A 22,108-nucleotide genomic window follows, 5' to 3' on the forward strand; every position below is an offset into this window, starting at 1 on the left:
AAACCTTACTCATAGATTGTGTTTCAATAATCTTTTTATCATCCCAATAATCATTTTATTATTCCACTTGAATGAGTTAATTGAAAACATTTCTCCTATTATCTGGAATGAGCGAATAGAATAATCCTTGTACACTAATCAAAAAGCTTGAAAATTGGCCAAAATCTGTTATATGGAATTGAAAAGAAGCCTAATTATGAAGATTTCAAGTATTATAACATTTAATTCAGTTCATTTCGAACAGAAACCTACAGAGTCCCTCTCTCTACGATAAGAGAAAAATCTTACCTTGAATGAGAAAACTCGACAAATGTCTATAAACATAGAATTTTAACGCAAAAGCTCACTCATAGATTGTGTTTCAATAATCATTATATAATTCCAACAGAATAACTTATCTCAAAACGTATTTTGCCATAGATCTAGACTAAGAAAATCATCTCCATACACTACCCAATTGCTTGAACGTTGTCAGAAATCTGATGTACTCAGTTGAAAAGAAGAGAAATAGATCATCTACTTCACATGGAAACTCTCCTGAACGAATTGCTTTATGAACTTACTCTGAAAAAACTTTTTTTTTACCAAATAACACTGTCCGAGAGATGATATTATACATTTCTTGATCTGATAAATTTATATATGCCTGAAAATAAATTTCAATTATAAAATATAGAATCTCCTGGTCGATTTTCTGTGCAGACTCACCCCCAAGAACCGTTTGTTATCTAGAAATTCTTATGTTCATACACCAAGATTAAGGATGTTTCTCATTCTGTGAGTTTGCATGTAATTTAATCTGAAATCCATTATGTAAACTTGACAAATGGATCATATACTTCAAATACTAACTCTTCTGAAACAATTGCTTAGAAGCTTACCCCTGAAAAAGCTTTTTTTATTTAAAATGAGACTTTCCGAGAGATGATATTTGACATTTGTGAATTTCATACATTTCTTGATATGATGAATTTATATGTGCCTGAAAAATAAGTATTGTTAGTGACAAAATAAACCTTCAGTTATTACATCTGATTTTGATACAGATTCACGTCCAAGAACTGTCTTTCATATCTGGAAATTCAATAATAACCTAACTTTCGGATTATGGGGAAAAATTCATCTGTGATGTGAGCTTCGAAGTGCTATCACTGCTATGCTATTGTACGGGGAGAAATGTAGTAAATATATCCTTTAATTTCAATAATAATTAAACCTTAAAAATTTACATCAATTTTTTTCACGGTCTGTCAACAGTCAAATGAAACTGGCCTAAGGCTCCCTAGACACTTCTACTCGAATGACAGGAAAACACGTTATACGAATTGAAAAATTATGGAAATTATAAAATTTTAAGTTAGTTTTGGCTGAATAGTGACCTCGACTTTCTTAATATAAATTTATCCTGGCAATTTCAACGCTAAAAATCACGAAATGACTGAAAATATTCAGGGCCAAAACGAAGGATCTGAACGGTGCTTAACCGAGGTGGTTTCGTAATATCGAAAATTGCAAACTTACCTGTACATATCGAGCCGAAATATGGGTACCTGGAGATGCAACAGGATATGGAGAATGATTCTCTAGCATTTATCTTCCCTATTTTGGCATTATTCATATAATAATCGACTCGAGTTTCCGAAAACTGCAAAAACCCCTTTCGAAACGTCAAACGTGATGGAAATTACCTCCATGCTCTTGGAAATTAATTTATCAAATTTTCGTAGACGTCAAAAATTTTCGAAATTCTTACGCTTTTTTAGGTAATATCGTTCGGACTCCGGGAAAAAAAACAGGCCTATTTTAATTTCGGGTCCTTCGAGCTTAGTTCGACACCCATCCCGGCTGTCGAGCTACCGCGGATCTCTCAAGCTAATCAAATAACTTTGGCACCTTTTCGCGAAAATCGTGAATTTCGCGATTTTCTCACGCAATTTTCGGACACTTTTAGACGGGGTAAAAATACGATCTAGGCATTTTCGGAAAGCTCGATTCTTACTCTTGCGTTCCATTTACCGCTCTACCCGGCCACGCGCCTTCGGCGCTCGCCATTTCAAATTTCCCATACCCTCCACCGACACTTCAACGTGGCAAAAAATTTGATACGATTCGGTGATCATTTTTTATCAACGTTATAGTATTAATTATATTGATTATTAAAACTCAATTTTTCTAGAAAAATATCAGTATGCGCTTTTAACTGAAGAAATAGATATTGTAATATCTATAATCAAATATAGAATAACAACATTTGAAATCGAAAATTAGTCAGATTTCCAAATTGTGCGCAAGAGGGCGGTCCCAACCGCAGGTAGAAGCATGATGCCATTGGTCAGAAACGACGAAATTAGGTAGAAATTGGGAGAAACGGTAGCGTGCTATATAACCTAGCAGTCATTTTTCGGTCTCAGAGTTGAGTTAACCTGAATGGTGTTAAGATTGTTTAGACTGTTTGAATACTCGCAAGTTTTCGAATATTATAAACGAACTCTAAGGTGATATTACAGTGTTGTGATTGATGATTGATGAATTTTCAAGTTATGGATGTAAGTTATTCTTTTTTTTATCTCTAGTCAGTTGGTTGCTATTTAATAATTTGTTTGTTGTTCAGATTTTCTGTTTCAAACAGGTATGTGTTATTTTTTTATTTGAAAATGATCATGTACCTATATGGTAGTATCTCTAGAAGTTCAAAGATATTTTCAGCACTTTGAATATAACATTATATCAACTTCAATATCTGAAATGAAATTAATATTAATTTTATTTCCAGAATATGCAGTTTTTAGATATAACAGGGTTGGAAGTGGACGAGATTCGTCACATAAATTCTTGTCTGTCCGATACCCCTAAAAGAATCTCCTTGCCTTGGACTCTCAAGAAGAAATCTCCCCAAAGTGAGTATTGTGATGTATTTTTCAATAATAATATCCTTGCAAATGTAGTCCAAGAAAGATTTGATGTAACTAGAAATTTAATAATCAACTTATTTTCAGAAAAATTACACAGAAAACCAAATGCAGCAGTCGAATGTAAGAAGTCATCAGACGTTGATGAAGAAACACTGATCTCACACGACAATGCTATATCTGTTGATACACCCACTTCTAAGACGGATCATTTCATTCCCACACAAGTTTCTACAACGGCTGACAAAGAAACAGATATTTGATGTTTTATGAAAATGTTGAATTTTTTCACTTAAACTGCTTTCTCTCTTGCGGAAGCTACAATTAAATACTTTTCGAATCAGTTTTTTTTCCGTAAATTTTGTTGAATGATTACCTCAATTCATGCAATGAAAAATACCACAAAATATTATACAGAGATTCTGAAAAAAAAAAATTTAAATTCATGTTCTGAAGGAAGTGTTTTTTTGTGCTGAATTCTATCTGACGTGGTATAAAAAAAAGACACTAGACCTTTTCTGCATATTACGTTGAAAAGTTGCCCATTTTGTGAGGATTCCGAAAAGGTAAAATGCGGGTGATAACCTTCGTCACGAAAAAAGATATTTGAATGTTTATCGAGAATGGATCATTTCTGTGAAAAACTGATTTTGTCACCTTTTCCACAAATTCTTTCATTTTGCAGATTCTGCTGTAACATATTGAAAGATTCTCTTGAAAAATGTCAGTTAGTCCCTAAATTACTTATAAAATGAAATTATTCTGTTTTTTTCTTTAATTGCAATGATATAATAATAATAACGCACAGGACCTTCAACATCAACAAATCTATTGTGAAGAAACTTCATAAAAATATCAATAATAAAAATTCAGGATTCTTATGAGAGCAAATGCTCAAAATGACCACCCCCTTCGCTAATACATGCCCATCATCTATTGAGAAATACTTTTTTAAAACCATACAAACTTCTCCCCGCTATTTTGGCTGCTGAAATACGAATGCGGTGTGCTTCATCTCTTATAGGATTCGAATAAATTTCCTTTTTTCAAAAAACCCCAGTAAAAAATTCCAGAGGATTTAAGTCTGGTGAATCATTGAATCGCATCACATCATATCGATGTTCGAGAGTTCTTTAGGCAAAGAAAAAGAAATAATAAAACTCATTCAGTGAATTAGCATCTTAATAACATTTTGTTGATTTGTTGATTGATTATTTTCAGCAGGAAGTGCAAAATTAAAGTATTTATGGAAAAGGTGAGAAAAGCAGTTTTTCATAGAAATGTTCCATTCTCGATAAACATTCAAATATCTTTTTTCGTGACGAAGGTTATCACCTCTATTTTACCTTTTCGGAATCCTCACAAAATAGGCAACTTTTCAACGTAATATGCAGAAAAGGTCTAGTGTCTTTTTTTTATACCACGTCAGATAGAATTCAGCACAAAAAAACACTTCCTTCAGAACATGAATTTCAATTTTTTTTTCCAGAATCCCTGTATGATATTTCGTGGTATTTTTCATTGCATGAATTGGAGTAATCATTCAACAAAATTTACGGAAAAAAACTGATACGAAAAGTATTTAATTGTAGCTTCCGCAAGAGAGAAAGCAGTTTAAGTGAAAAAATTCAACATTTTCATAAAACATCAAATATCTCGAAAACTGTGAGACTTTCATATGAACGATTTTTTCACATCAGGTAGAGTACATTCTGATCTACTTTCCGTTTTCGTTTGACGTGGTCTTTACGGGACACCCTGTATAAACCTTGCCCTTACAATAATAAACACAACAAATAAAGAATTGTCCGATTTGGTGCGATCGTTTGAACAATAAAGCATTTTGAAGTAAACCATAGATCCTCTTTTATTAATATATAGATTATCTTTTAGTCTATGTTTTTTTTTCATTCACTGCTAATTTAGGCTTTTTTCAATCGTTCATTCCGGGGAAATTCTGCTCAATAAAACTGAGGAAATATATTATAAAGTCTGTTTATTAAAATATAGTATATATTTACATAACATCATAAATATAATTATAATTTTTCAGATTTACAATACATTACTCATAAAATAACAAAAAACAATTTTAGTCGATCCTTTTCGCTAATATGTACAAATTTATTATTCTATAGTTCAATTTATACACCTTGAACTATATCACCTCTTTTATAAAATAAAAGATAAGGAACTCTGGCTCCATGCGGTTTCAAAACACTTTCCACTGACACTGACCTCACTTTTGCATCGTCAAACCTCAACCAAGTATGATGTCCAGAATGGAACGCGTCCGCCACATAGTGTCCCTTGCTGGCCTCTTTACCTTCATGGTAAACGACAGCGAAAAGCTTGTACTGTTTCTCCGAAGAACTGCTAGGTTTACCCGACAGGATCTTGGAATCAACCTGGAGGTCGATGGGGAACTCCACCTTCTTCATAATCTTCGTGCAACCGTTCCAATTGTAACGGAAACATTGCAGATGGAGGACAAGAACAGCCGGCAGTTTCTCGATTAGCACCTGCTGCCACGCTTCCACCTTTTGATTCGTCTTGGCCGAAGTTATTCCTTCAAGTTGATTCTTTATCTTCAGCTGTTCCAGGGCTTCCGTGATGGTTTTGGCCGTCCTGATGTTCAGCTGAAGAGTCAGGAACGGCTGTATGTTTTCTGTGTATTCATCTCCCGTTTTGTGGATCTTTGAGCACAAGAGTCCGCCGAATATGTCGCTGATTGGAGTTTTGTCGAATTGAACCTTTCTCGTGATGTTACGCTTGTTCTTTGGTCCCATTTGTTTCCAGTCTTCGGAGTCGTGATTCATTTCTATTTTGTTCTCAGTTTTGCAGGATTCGATTATCTGAAAGGACAAAAAAAAGTTGTGAGATACGACAAGCAATAATATTTTGAATGTAATAATGTGAACTTATGCCAAACACCACGTACATTCGAATAATAAAAGAAGAGAAGGAAATACTTGACTAAGTTTCACAATTTTAATTGAACTATTTGTTGCCATTAAGAAATATTGATCTTAAATTCTTCTTATTGGTACATATAACATCATTTTCATTTTCAAAATTCAATTCAGCATTCATTTAAACTGCAATTTAATTGTGAGGAGTTTTAAAAGACTATAGTTGAGTTCACTTTGGAGGTAGAGGAAGTTTGTATTTCTTAAATATTCAGATTAAAATAGTGAATGAATCGATGTCGATACAAGAGGATGTATTGATATCTAGTTAGCATAGACCAGTTCCATGCATAAAAAATTATTGCGTTACCATAGCAACGAACAAAATAACTCATCAGAAGTGTCAGTGTGAAGTCAAAAACGTAAACCAGAGTTACGCAATAAATCAAAAGAAAGAAGATGTCCACCGAAATTGTGAAAATCGAAAAATTTGAGTATCGAGCCATCGTCAAGTACGTGTATTTAAAATGGTTACGGGGTAAGCAGATTTACGAAGATATGCTTAATATCCTTGATGATCAATGTCCTCCGTATGCGACCGTGAAAAATTGGACTGCAAGCTTCAAAAGAGGTAAATTTTCCATTGAAGATGATGACCGATCGGGAAAGACAGTTTATGTGTGAGTCTCCGAGAATATCGATGCAGTTCATGACATGATTTTATCAGACCGTCGAATTAGGCTAAAACGGATATCTGAAGCACTGAATATTTCATGCGAACGCGTTCATCATATAGTTTACGTCAATTTGGACGTGAGAAAAATTGCTGCAAAATGGATCCCCAAATGTTTGAATGTTGACCTAAAGCGTGCGAGGGTAAAAGCATCGCGTTCGATCTGTGCTCGATTTGAAAACGATGTAGACTTCTTAAACCTAATTGTTACTATGAATGTTTAAAAGGTCGTAAATTTTGCCATGAAAAAAATCCGTGATCAAGAGTTTGAATTACTAGAACACCCCCTTTATTCACCAGATTTGGCTCCATCCGACTATCATCTCTTTCCTCAACAGAAAGAACGTTTAAAAGGTCGTAAATTTTCTTTCAACGAGGAGGTTATAAAAGCTGTGGAGTTCTGGTTTTGAGAGCAAGAAGAAACATCTTTTTGAAAGGTCTAGAGACGTTGCAGGTTCTTTGTAATAAATGCATATCCAATTAAGAGGAGAGTATGTTGATTAATAAAATATTTTGACATTGAAATTTTGTTTGGTTCTATAGTAGACTAAGAATTTTTCAATATATCCTCGTATGTACCAATAAGAAGAATTTAAGATGAATATTTTTCAATGGTGAAGATCTATTCTGCAGATTAAATCAACAACTGGTTTCTCTAATCTCTGTATAACTCCCAACCACTTCGTAGATTTCTATCATGTAAAAATTGTACATAAAGGTGATAAAGGTAAACGTTTAGATGTTTGAAAAATCCTAGAAATAACCTCAGCCCAAAAACAAAGTATACCAATTGTAAACGATCAATTAAATTTCCGCCTATCTCCGATTTCAACATGAGTTTAATGATATGAAACCGGAAACACGCGTATCAACAAATATCTTAATTAAAAATTGCGAAACCGAGTCAAGTGTTCTCGTTCATCATGTTTAACCAAGAGTCATGCGATTAATCAATAATTTCGACTACTTACATTCATCATTTCGTCCTTCAGTCCGTTCAGCAGTAGACCCAAAAATTCCTCAGCGTCCTCTTGACGTCCCTCGACAAGAAACGAGTCGCTTCTGGTATCATTCAGGATGGTGTAGATCGAAGAGGCTTCGATCGAGTCGCCGCAGGAGTCGAAACTCCCCTGTTTCTTCTTGTTCCTTTTCGATATACGGTTTAGGTAGGAATCGGGCAGCTTCTCGAATTTATTGATGAATTTGCACCTGGAAGATTTCAAATTGATTTAGATGCTGTCAAAGCGAAGGATTGTTATAAAACTTACATGTTCTTTATGATGGGTGGTAGGCCGTGTCCATTCTCCGTCAAATTCTTCGAAAGTCCTATCAGCAGATTGCATAAAGGTGGGCAGGCCAGCAAGGCTTGTAAAATCGAATTGATGTAGCAATAATTGCTCCTATTGATTAAGCCTCTTGGTTGTAGATTAGCACTTTTTCCATCAATTTCGAAGTTCGATAGAAATTCTGGAAATAAAATGAAATGTTGAGTAACAAATATAGAAAAAGTTTATTGATATCACAACAAAAATAATTGATTCTTCAACTCAAACAACTGACTATGTAAAACCTAAAACGTTTTTCTACTCAAAAAATTTAATCAAAGTCTCTTCAACAACTAACCTGCTAGTCTGTGAGTGGCTGGATCAATAGTTCTGCTTTTTTCAACAGTGTCCAACGATTTAAATTTCTCATCACTGCGTTCAGTCACTAACTCTCCATTTGTCGTGGGTTCCTCTTTCTTGAAGAGACTCGTCCATGATTTCTTCGCCCATACGTTTACAGGTTCATTAACATCTGATTTGACTCCATTTTTTTTCACATCACACGTCTGGACCTTCACAGGCTTATTCTTCATTTCTTCAGTCTTGTTCGAGGATGTTGCCACAATATTTTCAACTTTAACAGGCATCACTTCGGTATTACTTTCGATCAGGTTCGATATTGGGGCACTCGGTGAATTGCGAAGTTCTTCCGCAATTTCATTGGAGGGAACTGTTTCTTTGTCAGCCGTTGTAGAAACTTGTGTGGGAATGAAATGATCCGTCTTAGGAGTGGGTGTATCAACAGATATAGCATTGTCGTATGAGATCAGTGTTTCTTCATCAACGTCTGATGGCTTCTTACATTCGACTGCTGCATTTGGTTTTCTGTGTAATTTTTCTGAAAATAAGTCGATTATTAAATTTCTAGTTACATCAAATCTTTCTTGGACTACATTTGCAAGGATATTATTATTGAGAAATACATCACAATACTCACTTTGGGGAGATTTCTTCTTGAGAGTCCAAGGCAAGGAGATTCTTTGAGGGGTATCGGACAGACAAGAATTTATGTGACGAATCTCGTCCACTTCCAACCCTGTTATATCTAAAAACTGCATATTCTGAAGATAAAATTAATATTAATGTCATTTCAGATATTGAAGTTGATATAATGTTATATTCAAAGTGCTGAAAATATCTTTGAACTTCTAGAGATACTACCATATAGGTACATGATCATTTTCGAATAAAAAAATAACACATACCTGTTTGAAACAGAAAATCTGAACAACAAACAAATTATTGAATAGCAACCAACTGACTAGAGATTAAAAAAAAGAATTACTTACATCCATAACTTGAAAATTCATCAATCATCAATCACAACACTGTAATATCACCTTAAAGTTCGTTTATAATATTCGAAAACTTGCGAGTATTCAAACAGTCTAAACAATCTTAACACCATTGAGGTTAACTCAACTGACTGACCGAAAAATGACTGCTAGGTTATATAGCACGCTACCGTTTCTACCTTTCTACCTAATTTCGTCGTTTCTGACCAATGGCATCATGCTTCTACCTGGGGTTGGGACCGCCCCCTTGCGCACAATTTGGAAATCTGACTACTTTTCGATTTCAAATGTTGTTATTCTATATTTGATAATAGATATTACAATATCTATTTCTTCAGTTAAAAGCGCATACTGATATTTTTCTAGAAAAATTGAGTTTTATTTCATCTAATTTTTGTATTTTCGTTTTCGTCACAAATCATTTTTATTATTTTATCGCGTAAAATTCAAAAATGGAACATACCGGAACTCTTCTAAGATGTAAGTTTCGTCGAAGAAAAGGAATCATTTCAATGAAATCTAATTCTTCAATATTTATCATATTCTTTTCTATTTGACTCAAACGGTATGCCCTAAACTTTTTTTGCCTGTTGGATTAGTGGATAGGTACTCTTAATTTTTTTGAAACAATTTAAGGCCTAAAATGAATAGTTGAATTGTGTGAAATTTGCAGTTTTCCATATTTTTTTAATTCTATACAGGGTAAGTCTTTAACTCGTACAATAATTTCATAAGTAGATTCTTGAGTTAAAAAAACGCTCTTTTCCCATATCATTTTTTTCGATTCGACCCTGATGAATAGATTTAGTAATTTTGAATTTTCATATGGAGATAGGTGATCTAATAACTCAATTTGGGTTATTAGTTTACTGGTGACACATCTGTATATCTTCTAAGAAGAGTTGTAATCAGCCAAAGTACCCAATTTTTAAAAATTCACAGATACTTTTCAATTTTTCAACATCAAATTAATCGAAAACGTCGCATTATGAGAGAAAATATGAAGAACACTTTCATATTACAAAACTTTCGTCAAACTTAGTTTCAAGCGTTTGATTCTTTTTTTTGGTATTTTTCATGGTACGTAATGTTTAAATTAAAAAAACTGGAAGACGGGGGGTGATATCTTGTGTTCGAAAAGATTAGGTAACTAATCTTAAATCCTCATACTTCTAAGTAGTAAAAACAATTGAATATCAAAACTTAAGACTTTAAAATAATAGGTAGGTATACAGGGTGTCCAAAAACTAGTGAATCAAACGTCATACCACGATAGAGTAGATCAAATATTGAATGGCACCAACATTAGTTGAGCGAAAATGTACCGTTTCTGAAATAAACCTAACCTAAAGTTGCTGATTTTCAATCACAAGGCCAATTTGTGGAAGGATAGCGTTTTTTTCCCATATTATCACCCCTATAGAGGGGGTTTATCTTGAGTAATGAAAATCATGTAAAAAAAACAATTGTTTTAATTTAGATTTACTTAGGTTATTGATCAACTACTTGAAATAATTTCAATAAGGGGAGATAAAACAATAAACTTAGTTCAGTTTAGTTTATTGACCAAAATTCCTCAAAAATTTACAATAAATGAAGGACCCAAAGGAGGCATAAATGCCATCTTAGTTCAATATAATTTAAAATCGATATCCTTCTTCATAAACTGGCCCTGTGATCAAGAAAAATATTTCGAAAATCGACAACTTTAGGTATTTTAATAAAATTCTGATTATTTTGGAAACGGTGCATTTTCGTTGAACTAATGTTGGTGTCATTCGATAATATTTGGTCTACTCTATCGTGGTGTGACGTTTGATTCACTAGATAGATAGATATATAGATAACTTTATTTTCACATCACTGCAGCTCAACAAAGATACAAATGAAAAGAAAATACGTCACATTCAAAATTTGAACTAATCTAAAAACACAATATATAGGTAACAAACATATTCATCTCAATCTGTAACATGCTGAAAAAAATTCTTCAATGCTATATGGTTCTATTCTCAAAATTAAGGACAATATGGTTTTTTAAAAGACTACAAAATTTCTCTCTCTCCTGATATTCGTTGGAAGGCAGTTAAAAAACCTTATTGAGCAATAAAATGCAGTTTTTTAGGTCATAGGTAATCTATGACTTGGATAGATTACAGAGTTTATTCTCCTAGTTTTGTTGTCGTTTCTATATTTAACGAATAGTTTTTGGACACCCTGTATATTATATCATGAAAAATGATTTTGAACAGTCAACTAATCTGAAGGATACGTAATTGAACAGTTTATTCAGGTACCTATATTACTCGTAAGCTTAACATCTTCATTATCGATTTCTCTGAAGGAACCCTTTTGCCCTTCATAAAATCAAACAATATTGTTCCATAACTCATTTCTTTTGAAAAGCATGTCTTTTCAGACTCAACGTTTTATTATTTTTCTGAATTCTATTTCTTATCGATATTCATAATTACACCACATCCCTTTTGAAAATGGTCATTCTCCGAAGGGTTTGTATCCCTTTACCGCCGTTAATCGGAACTATTACCTACCTACCCATTTTCTAAGAAATTTCAATGAACGGATTATACAGATAAAAGAGTCTTAATTCATTTCCCAATATTTCGGTCAAGAAAGTTAATATGGGTGAACTTAAACATTATTGAGGATAAATTCAGATGCATACCACCCGACGATATGAATATCGACAAGTGTTACGATCTGAATTGAGCTAGCCAATTTGCCATCGTCAAGGCCCCAAATGGAGTACGCTCCACCGAAGAAAAGCAGATGCTGACCATGGTTTCGACCTCATTTGGCCTCATCAGAGCAACACAGCATTTTTCCACGGTGGAGAACGAAAGTTTTAAATCAGCATTTCAGTATTTTGAAAATGGTTCATTTCTCTTCTTCCACATAAGATTCGGTGAAATCCTGAATTTTACTTCCATTTAATGTGTCTTGTTTCGTTCAAAACCTTCCCGAGAGAATATAAAAAAAAAGTTATACAGTCAATGTAGAGTAAACTTTCATTAAAATTGAGATTTTCAGAAAAAACAGTTTTTAACTCAAATATTTCGGGTCTTTTTCAATAATAAATCACAGGGAATGTTTTTCCAAAAAGTTTGTTGTCCATTTCTATTCAAGATATTCACTAAGATTCAATTCGAAGTCCTCCAACATATGAAACACAATGGATAATAGAAAAATATTCATTATTCATGAGATAATAAAATTTTTTGTCACTATTCATTTTCTTGATGAGAGAGAAAACTCATGATAATTTTCTTGAGAAATATGCTATTTACAATAGTTTTATTCCTTTTCCAGTTTTAAACTTTCGCAATTCTTGGTCATTAGAAGGCTAAGGAGTTTATTACATACTAGCTGACCCGGCAAACCTTGTTTTGCCATTTAAATTATTTCTAGGGTAGATAATAATAACTAACTCATCGTGATTGTGTGACAATGTGGCATACGAAAACCTATAAGTACTCTATGATTGCTCGATTGGTCGTAAGAAAAAGGAATGCCTTTTTTTCTGTTCTGTACAATTTTTTTTCAGAATATTTAGTTATATAAACCTTGCCCTAACAATAATAAACACAACAAATAAAGAATTGTCCAATTTGGTGCGATCGTTTGAACAATAAAGCATTTTGAAGTAAATCATAGACCCTCTTTTATTATTATATATAGACTAGCTAACCCGGCAAACCTAGTTTTGCCATTTAAATTATTTCTAGGGTAGATAATAATAACTAACTCATCGTGATTGTGTGACAATGTGGCATATGAAAACCTATAAGTACTCTATGATTGCTCGATTGGTCGTAAGAAAAAGGAATGCCTTTTTTTCTGTACTCTACAATTTTTTTTGGGAATAATTTGTTATACAGGGTGTCCCGTAAAGACCACGTCAAACGAAAACGAAAAGTAGATCAGAATGTGCTCTAACTGATGTGCAAAAATCGTTCATATGAAAGTTTCACAGTTTTCGAGATATTTGATGTTTTATGAAAATGTCGAATTTTTTCACTTAAAATGCTTTCTCTCTTGCGGAAGCTACAATTAAATACTTTTCGAATCAGTTTTTTTTCCGTAAATTTTGTTGAATGATTACCTCAATTCATGCAATGAAAAATACCACAAAATATTATACAGGGATTCTGAAAAAAAAAATTAAAATTCATGTTCTGAAGGAAGTGTTTTTTTGTGCTGAATTCTATCTGACGTGGTATAAAAAAAAGACACTAGACCTTTTCTGCATATTACGTTGAAAAGTTGCCCATTTTGTGAGGATTCCGAAAAGGTAAAATACGGGTGATAACCTTCGTCACGAAAAAAGATATTTGAATGTTTATCGAGAATGGAGCATTTCTGTGAAAAACTGATTTTGTCACCTTTTCCACAAATTCTTTCATTTTGCAGATTCTGCTGTAACATATTGAATGATTCGCTTGAAAAATGTCAGTTAGTCCCTAAATTACTTATAAAATGAAATTATTCTGTTTTTTTCTTTAATTGCAATGATATAATAATAATAACGCACAGGACCTTCAACATCAACAAATCTATTGTGAAGAAACTTCATAAAAATATCAATAATAAAAATTCAGGATTCTTATGAGAGCAAATGCTCAAAATGACCACCCCCTTCGCTAATACATGCCCATCATCTATTGAGAAATACCTTTTTTAAAACCATACAAACTTCTCCCCGCTATTTTGGCTGCTGAAATACGAATGCGGTGTGCTTCATCTCTTATGGGATTCGAATAAATTTCCTTTTTTCAAAAAACCCCAGTAAAAAATTCCAGAGGATTTAAGTCTGGTGAATCATTGAATCGCATCACATCATATCGATGTTCGAGAGTTCTTTAGGCAAAGAAAAAGAAATAATAAAACTCATTCAGTGAATTAGCATCTTAATAACATTTTGTTGATTTGTTGATTGATTATTTTCAGCAGGAAGTGCAAAATTAAAGTATTTATGGAAAAGGTGAGAAAAGCAGTTTTTCATAGAAATGTTCCATTCTCGATAAACATTCAAATATCTTTTTTCGTGACGAAGGTTATCACCTGTATTTTACCTTTTCGGAATCCTCACAGAATAGGCAACATTTCAACGTAATATGCAGAAAAGGTCTAGTGTCTTTTTTTTATACCACGTCAGATAGAATTCAGCACAAAAAAACACTTCCTTCAGAACATGAATTTCAATTTTTTTTTCCAGAATCCCTGTATAATATTTCGTGGTATTTTTCATTGCATGAATTGGAGTAATCATTCAACAAAATTTACGGAAAAAAACTGATACGAAAAGTATTTAATTGTAGCTTCCGCAAGAGAGAAAGCAGTTTAAGTGAAAAAATTCAACATTTTCATAAAACATCAAATATCTCGAAAACTGTGAGACTTTCATATGAACGATTTTTTCACATCAGGTAGAGTACATTCTGATCTACTTTCCGTTTTAGTTTGACGTGGTCTTTACGGGACACCCTGTATAAACCTTGCCCTTACAATAATAAACACAACAAATAAAGCATTTTGAAGTAAACCATAGATCCTCTTTTATTAATATATAGATTATCTTTTAGTCTATGTTTTTTTTTTCATTCACTGCTAATTTAGGCTTTTTTCAATCGTTCATTCCGGGGAAATTCTGCTCAATAAAACTGAGGAAATATATTATAAAGTCTGTTTATTAAAATATAGTATATATTTACATAACATCATAAATATAATTATAATTTTTCAGATTTACAATACATTACTCATAAAATAACAAAAAACAATTTTAGTCGATCCTTTTCGCTAATATGTACAAATTTATTATTCTATAGTTCAATTTATACACCTTAAACTATATCACCTCTTTTATAAAATAAAAGATAAGGAACTCTGTCTCCATGCGGTTTCAAAACACTTTCCACTGACACTGACCTCACTTTTGCATCGTCAAACCTCAACCAAGTATGATGTCCAGAATGGAACGCGTCCGCCACATAGTGTCCCTTGCTGGCCTCTTTACCTTCATGGTAAACGACAGCGAAAAGCTTGTACTGTTTCTCTGAAGAACTGCTAGGTTTTCCCGACAGGATCTTGGAATCAACCTGGAGGTCGATGGGGAACTCCACCTTCTTCATAATCTTCGTGCAACCGTTCCCATTGTAACGGAAACATTGCAGATGGAGGACAAGAACAGCCGGCAGTTTCTCGATCAGCACCTGCTGCCACGCTTCCACCTTTTGATTCGTCTTGGCCGAAGTTATTCCTTCAAGTTGATTCTTTATCGTCAGCTGTTCCAGGGCTTCCGTGATGGTTTTGGCCGTCCTGATGTTCAGCTGAAGAGTCAGGAACGGCTGTATGTTTTCTGTGGATTCATCTCCCGTTTTGTGGATCTTTGAGCACAAGAGTCCGCCGAATATGTCGCTGATTGGAGTTTTGTCGAATTGAACCTTTCTCGTGATGTTACGCTTGTTCTTTGGTCCCATTTGTTTCCAGTCTTCGGAGTCGTGATTCATTTCTATTTTGTTCTCAGTTTTGCAGGATTCGATTATCTGAAAGGACAAAAAAAGTTGTGAGATACGACAAGCAATAATATTTTGAATGTAATAATGTGAACTTATGCCAAACACCACGTACATTCGAATAATAAAAGAAGAGAAGGAAATACTTGACTAAGTTTCACAATTTTAATTGAACTATTTGTTGCCATTAAAAAATATTGATCTTAAATTCATCATTTTCATTTTCAAAATTCAATTCAGCATTCATTTAAACTGCAATTTAATTGTGAGGAGTTTTAAAAGACTATAGTTGAGTTCACTTTGGAGGTAGAGGAAGTTTGTATTTCTTAAATATTCAGATTAAAAGAGTGAATGAATCGATGTCGATACAAGAGGATGTATTGATATCTAGTTAGCATAGACCAGTTCCATGCATAAAAAATTATTGCGTTACCATAGCAACGAACAAAATAACTCATCAGAAGTGTCAGTGTGAAGTTTGAAGTCAAAAAAGTAAACCAGAGTTACGCAATAAATCAAAAGAAAGAAGATGTCCACCGAAATTGTGAAAATCGAAAAATTTGAGTATCGAGTCATCGTCAAGTACGTGTATTTAAAATGGTTACGGGGTAAGCAGATTTACGAAGATATGCTTAATATCCTTGATGATCAATGTCCTCCGTATGCGACCGTGAAAAATTGGACTGCAAGCTTCAAAAGAGGTAAATTTTCCATTGAAGATGATGACCGATCGGGAAAGACAGTTTATGTGTGAGTCTCCGAGAATATCGATGCAGTTCATGACATGATTTTATCAGACCGTCGAATTAGGCTGAAACGGATATCTGAAGCACTGAATATTTCATGCGAACGCGTTCATCATATAGTTTACGTCAATTTGGTCGTGAGAAAAATTGCTGCAAAATGGATCCCCAAATGTTTGAATGTTGACCTAAAGCGTGCGAGGGTAAAAGCATCGCGTTCGATCTGTGCTCGATTTGAAAACGATGTAGAATTCTTAAACCTAATTGTTACTATGGATGAGATTTGGGTACATTTCTACGATCCAGAAACGAAGCAAAAATCGATGAAATGGCAAAACTCTGGTTCTTCAAGACCCAAAATCGTCCAAAAATCGGCAAGAAAAGTTCTTGTTTCAGTTTTTTGGGATTGGCATGGAGTAACCATGATTGATTTTTTGGATAAGGGTAGAACTATAACCGGAGATTACTATTAGACATTTCTGACCATTCTACGGGAAAAAATTGAGGAGAAAAAACCCGGAAAGCTATCCAAAGGTGTTTTGTTTTTGCAGGACAACGTCCCTGCACACAAATCTAATGTTGCCATGAAAAAAATCCGTGATCAAGAGTTTGAATTACTAGAATACCCCCTTTATTCACCAGATTTGGCTCCATCCGACTATCATCTCTTTCCTCAACAGAAAGAACGTTTTAAAGGTCGTAAATTTTCTTTCAACGAGGAGGTTATAAAAGCTGTGGAGTTCTGGTTTTGAGAGCAAGAAGAAACATCTTTTTGAAAGGTCTAGAGACGTTGCAGGTTCTTTGTAATAAATGCATATCCAATTAAGAGGAGAGTATGTTGATTAATAAAATATTTTGACATTGAAATTTTGTTTGGTTCTATAGTAGACTAAGAATTTTTCAATATATCCTCGTATGTACCAATAAGAAGAATTTAAGATGAATATTTTTCAATGGTAAAGATCTATTCTGCAGATTGAATCAACAACTGGTTTCTCTAATCTCTGTATAACTCCCAACCACTTCGTAGATTTCTATCATGTAAAATTTGTACATAAAGGTGATAAAGGTAAACGTTTAGATCTTTGAAAATTCCTAGAAATATCCTCAGCCCAAAAACAAAGTATACCAATTGTAAACGATCAATTAAATTTCCGCCTATCTCCGATTTCAACATGAGTTTAATGATATGAAACCGGAAACACGCGTATCAACAAATATCTTAATTAAAAATTGCGAAACCGAGTCAAGTGTTTTAGTTCATCATGTTTAACCAAGAGTCATGCGATTAATCAATAATTTCGACTACTTACATTCATCATTTCGTCCTTCAGTCCGTTCAGCAGTAGACCCAAAAATTCCTCAGCGTCCTCTTGACGTCCCTCGACAAGAAACGAGTCGCTTCTGGTATCATTCAGGATGGTGTAGATCGAAGAGGCTTCGATCGAGTCGCCGCAGGAGAAGTCGAAACTCCCCTGTTTCTTCTTGTTCCTTTTCGATATACGGTTTAGGTAGGAATCGGGCAGCTTCTCGAAATTATTGATGAATTTGCACCTGGAAGATTTCAAATTGATTTAGATGCTGTCAAAGCGAAGGATTGTTATAAAACTTACATGTTCTTTATGATGGGTGGTAGGCCGTGTCCATTCTCCGTCAAATTCTTCGAAAGTCCTATCAGCAGATTGCATAAAGGTGGGCAGGCCAGCAAAGCTTGTAAAATCGAATTGATGTAGCAATAATTGCTCCTATTGATTAAGCCTCTTGGTTGTAGATTAGCACTTTTTCCATCAATTTCGAAGTTCGATAGAAATTCTGGAAATAAATTGAAATGTTGAGTAACAAATATAGAAAAAGTTTATTGATATCACAACAAAAATAATTGATTCTTCAACTCAAACAACTGACTATGTAAAACCTAAACGTTTTTCTACTCAAAAAATTTAATCAAAGTCTCTTCAACAACTAACCTGCTAGTCTGTGAGTGGCTGGATCAATAGTTCTGCTTTTTTCAACAGTGTCCAACGATTTAACTTTCTCATCACTGCGTTCAGTCACTAACTCTCCATTTGTCGTGGGTTCCTCTTTCTTGAAGAGACTCGTCCATGATTTCTTCGCCCATACGTTTACAGGTTCATTAACATCTGATTTGACTCCATTTTTTTTCACATCACACGTCTGGACCTTCACAGGCTTATTCTTCATTTCTTCAGTCTTGTTCGAGGATGTTGCCACAATATTTTCAACTTTAACAGGCATCACTTCGGTATTACTTTCGATCAGGTTCGATATTGGGGCACTCGGTGAATTGCGAAGTTCTTCCGCAATTTCATTGGAGGGAACTGTTTCTTTGTCAGCCGTTGTAGAAACTTGTGTGGGAATGAAATGATCCGTCTTAGAAGTGGTTGTATCAACAGATATAGCATTGTCGTATGAGATCAGTGTTTCTTCATCAACGTCTGATGGCTTCTTACATTCGACTGCTGCATTTGGTTTTCTGTGTAATTTTTCTGAAAATAAGTCGATTATTAAATTTCTAGTTACAACAAATCTTTCTTGGACTACATTTGCAAGGATATTATTATTGAAAAATACATCACAATACTCACTTTGGGGAGATTTCTTCTTGAGAGTCCAAGGCAAGGAGATTCTTTGAGGGGTATCGGACAGACAAGAATTTATGTGACGAATCTCGTCCACTTCCAACCCTGTTATATCTAAAAACTGCATATTCTGAAGATAAAATTAATATTAATGTCATTTCAGATATTGAAGTTGATATAATGTTATATTCAAAGTGCTGAAAATATCTTTGAACTTCTAGAGATACTACCATATAGGTACATGATCATTTTCAAATAAAAAAATAACACATACCTGTTTGAAACAGAAAATCTGAACAACAAACAAATTATTGAATAGCAACCAACTGACTAGAGATAAAAAAAAAGAATTACTTACATCCATAACTTGAAAATTCATCAATCATCAATCACAACACTGTAATATCACCTTAAAGTTCGTTTATAATATTCGAAAACTTGCGAGTATTCAAACAGTCTAAACAATCTTAACACCATTAAGGTTAACTCAACTGACTGACCGAAAAATGACTGCTAGGTTATATAGCACGCTACCGTTTCTACCTTTCTACCTAATTTCGTCGTTTCTGACCAATGGCATCATGCTTCTACCTGGGGTTGGGACCGCCCCCTTGCGCACAATTTGGAAATCTGACTACTTTTCGATTTCAAATGTTGTTATTCTATATTTGATAATAGATATTACAATATCTATTTCTTCAGTTAAAAGCGCATACTGATATTTTCCTAGAAAAATTGAGTTTTATTTCATCTAATTTTTGTATTTTCGTTTTCGTCACAAATCATTTTTATTATTTTATCGCGTAAAATTCAAAAATGGAACATACCGGAACTCTTCTAAGATGTAAGTTTCGTCGAAGAAAAGGAATCATTTCAATGAAATCTAATTCTTCAATATTTATCATATTCTTTTCTATTTGACTCAAACGGTATGCCCTAAACTTTTTTTGCCTGTTGGATTAGTGGATAGGTACTCTTAATTTTTTCGAAACAATTTAAGGCCTAAAATGAATAGTTGAATTGTGTGAAATTTGCAGTTTTCCATATTTTTTTAAATCTATACAGGGTAAGTCTTTAACTCGTACAATAATTTCATAAGTAGATTCTTGAGTTAAAAAAACGCTCTTTTCCCATATCATTTTTTTCGATTCGACCCTGATGAATAGATTTAGTAATTTTGAATTTTCATAAGGAGATAGGTGATCTAATAACTCAATTTGGGTTATTAGTTTACTGGTGACACATCTGTATATCTTCTAAAAAGAGTTGTAATCAGCCAAAGTACCCAATTTTTGAAAATTCACAGATACTTTTCAATTTTTCAACATCAAATTAATCGAAAACGTCGCATTATGAGAGAAAATATGAAGAACACTTTCATATTACAAAACTTTCGTCAAACTTAGTTTCAAGCGTTTGATTCTTTTTTTTTGGTATTTTTCATGGTACGTAATGTTTAAATTAAAAAAACTGGAAGACGGGGGGTGATATCTTGTGTTCGAAAAGATTAGGTAACTAATCTTGAATCCTCATACTTCTAAGTAGTAAAAACAATTGAATATCAAAACTTAAGACTTTAAAATAATAGGTAGGTATACAGGGTGTCCAAAAACTAGTGAATCAAACGTCATACCACGATAGAGTAGATCAAATATTGAATGGCACCAACATTAGTTGAGCGAAAATGTACCGTTTCTGAAATAAACCTAACCTAAAGTTGCTGATTTTCAATCACAAGGCCAATTTGTGGAAGGATAGCGTTTTTTTCCCATATTATCACCCCTATAGAGGGGGTTTATCTTGAGTAATGAAAATCATGTAAAAAAAACAATTGTTTTAATTTAGATTTACTTAGGTTATTGATCAACTACTTGAAATAATTTCAATAAGGGGAGATAAAACAATAAACTTAGTTCAGTTTAGTTTATTGACCAAAATTCCTCAAAAATTTACAATAAATGAAGGACCCAAAGGAGGCATAAATGCCATCTTAGTTCAATATAATTTAAAATCGATATCCTTCTTCATAAACTGGCCCTGTGATCAAGAAAAATATTTCGAAAATCGACAACTTTAGGTATTTTAATAAAATTCTGATTATTTTGGAAACGGTGCATTTTCGTTGAACTAATGTTGGTGTCATTCGATAATATTTGGTCTACTCTATCGTGGTGTGACGTTTGATTCACTAGATAGATAGATATATAGATAACTTTATTTTCACATCACTGCAGCTCAACAAAGATACAAATGAAAAGAAAATACGTCACATTCAAAATTTGAACTAATCTAAAAACACAATATATAGGTAACAAACATATTCATCTCAATCTGTAACATGCTGAAAAAAATTCTTCAATGCTATATGGTTCTATTCTCAAAATTAAGGACAATATGGTTTTTTGAAAGACTACAAAATTTCTCTCTTTCCTGATATTCGTTGGAAGGCAGTTAAAAAACCTTATTGAGCAATAAAATGCAGTTTTTTAGGTCATAGGTAATCTATGACTTGGATAGATTACAGAGTTTATTCTCCTAGTTTTGTTGTCGTTTCTATATTTAACGAATAGTTTTTGGACACCCTGTATATTATATCATGAAAAATGATTTTGAACAGTCAACTAATCTGAAGGATACGTAATTGAACAGTTTATTCAGGTACCTATATTACTCGTAAGCTCAACATCTTCATTATCGATTTCTCTGAAGGAACCCTTTTGCCCTTCATAAAATCAAACAATATTGTTCCATAACTCATTTCTTTTGAAAAGCATGTCTTTTCAGACTTAACGTTTTATTATTTTTCTGAATTCTATTTCTTATCGATATTCATAATTACACCACATCCCTTTTGAAAATGGTCATTCTCCGAAGGGTTTGTATCCCTTTACCGCCGTTAATCGGAACTATTACCTACCTACCCATTTTCTAAGAAATTTCAATGAACGGATTATACAGATAAAAGAGTCTTAATTCATTTCCCAATATTTCGGTCAAGAAAGTTAATATGGGTGAACTTAAACATTATTGAGGATAAATTCAGATGCATACCACCCGA

General features: G+C 33.5%; 3 protein-coding genes across 3 annotated transcripts; 1 reads left to right on the forward strand and 2 right to left on the reverse strand.

Annotated features, from left to right (window-relative positions):
- The first annotated feature begins 2,504 nt into the window (after positions 1-2,504).
- On the forward strand, positions 2,505-3,172 carry LOC123317776. The gene is made up of 3 exons (XM_044904385.1): positions 2,505-2,546; positions 2,774-2,897; positions 2,997-3,172. The coding sequence occupies exons 1-3, from the start codon at positions 2,526-2,528 to the stop codon at positions 3,170-3,172; spliced, it is 321 nt and encodes a 106-aa protein (XP_044760320.1). The 5' UTR covers positions 2,505-2,525.
- Positions 3,173-5,053: 1,881 nt separating this feature from the next.
- Positions 5,054-9,268, reverse strand: LOC123317777 (ubiquitin carboxyl-terminal hydrolase 10-like). Its single transcript, XM_044904386.1, has 6 exons — positions 9,166-9,268; positions 8,814-8,937; positions 8,175-8,714; positions 7,820-8,018; positions 7,523-7,760; positions 5,054-5,764 (listed from the first exon to the last, which is right to left on the reverse strand). The coding sequence occupies exons 1-6, from the start codon at positions 9,184-9,186 to the stop codon at positions 5,054-5,056; spliced, it is 1,833 nt and encodes a 610-aa protein (XP_044760321.1). The 5' UTR covers positions 9,187-9,268.
- A 5,593-nt stretch (positions 9,269-14,861) lies between these two features.
- LOC123317778 (ubiquitin carboxyl-terminal hydrolase 10-like) lies at positions 14,862-19,701 on the reverse strand. The gene is made up of 6 exons (XM_044904388.1): positions 19,409-19,701; positions 19,057-19,180; positions 18,418-18,957; positions 18,064-18,262; positions 17,764-18,004; positions 14,862-15,737 (listed from the first exon to the last, which is right to left on the reverse strand). The coding sequence occupies exons 1-6, from the start codon at positions 19,427-19,429 to the stop codon at positions 15,036-15,038; spliced, it is 1,827 nt and encodes a 608-aa protein (XP_044760323.1). The 5' UTR covers positions 19,430-19,701; the 3' UTR covers positions 14,862-15,035.
- Between the last annotated feature and the right edge of the window lie 2,407 nt (positions 19,702-22,108).

The sequence above is a fragment of the Coccinella septempunctata genome, chromosome 7, assembly GCF_907165205.1.
Source record: "Coccinella septempunctata chromosome 7, icCocSept1.1, whole genome shotgun sequence".
In the NCBI taxonomy this organism is placed as follows: domain Eukaryota; kingdom Metazoa; phylum Arthropoda; class Insecta; order Coleoptera; family Coccinellidae; genus Coccinella; species Coccinella septempunctata.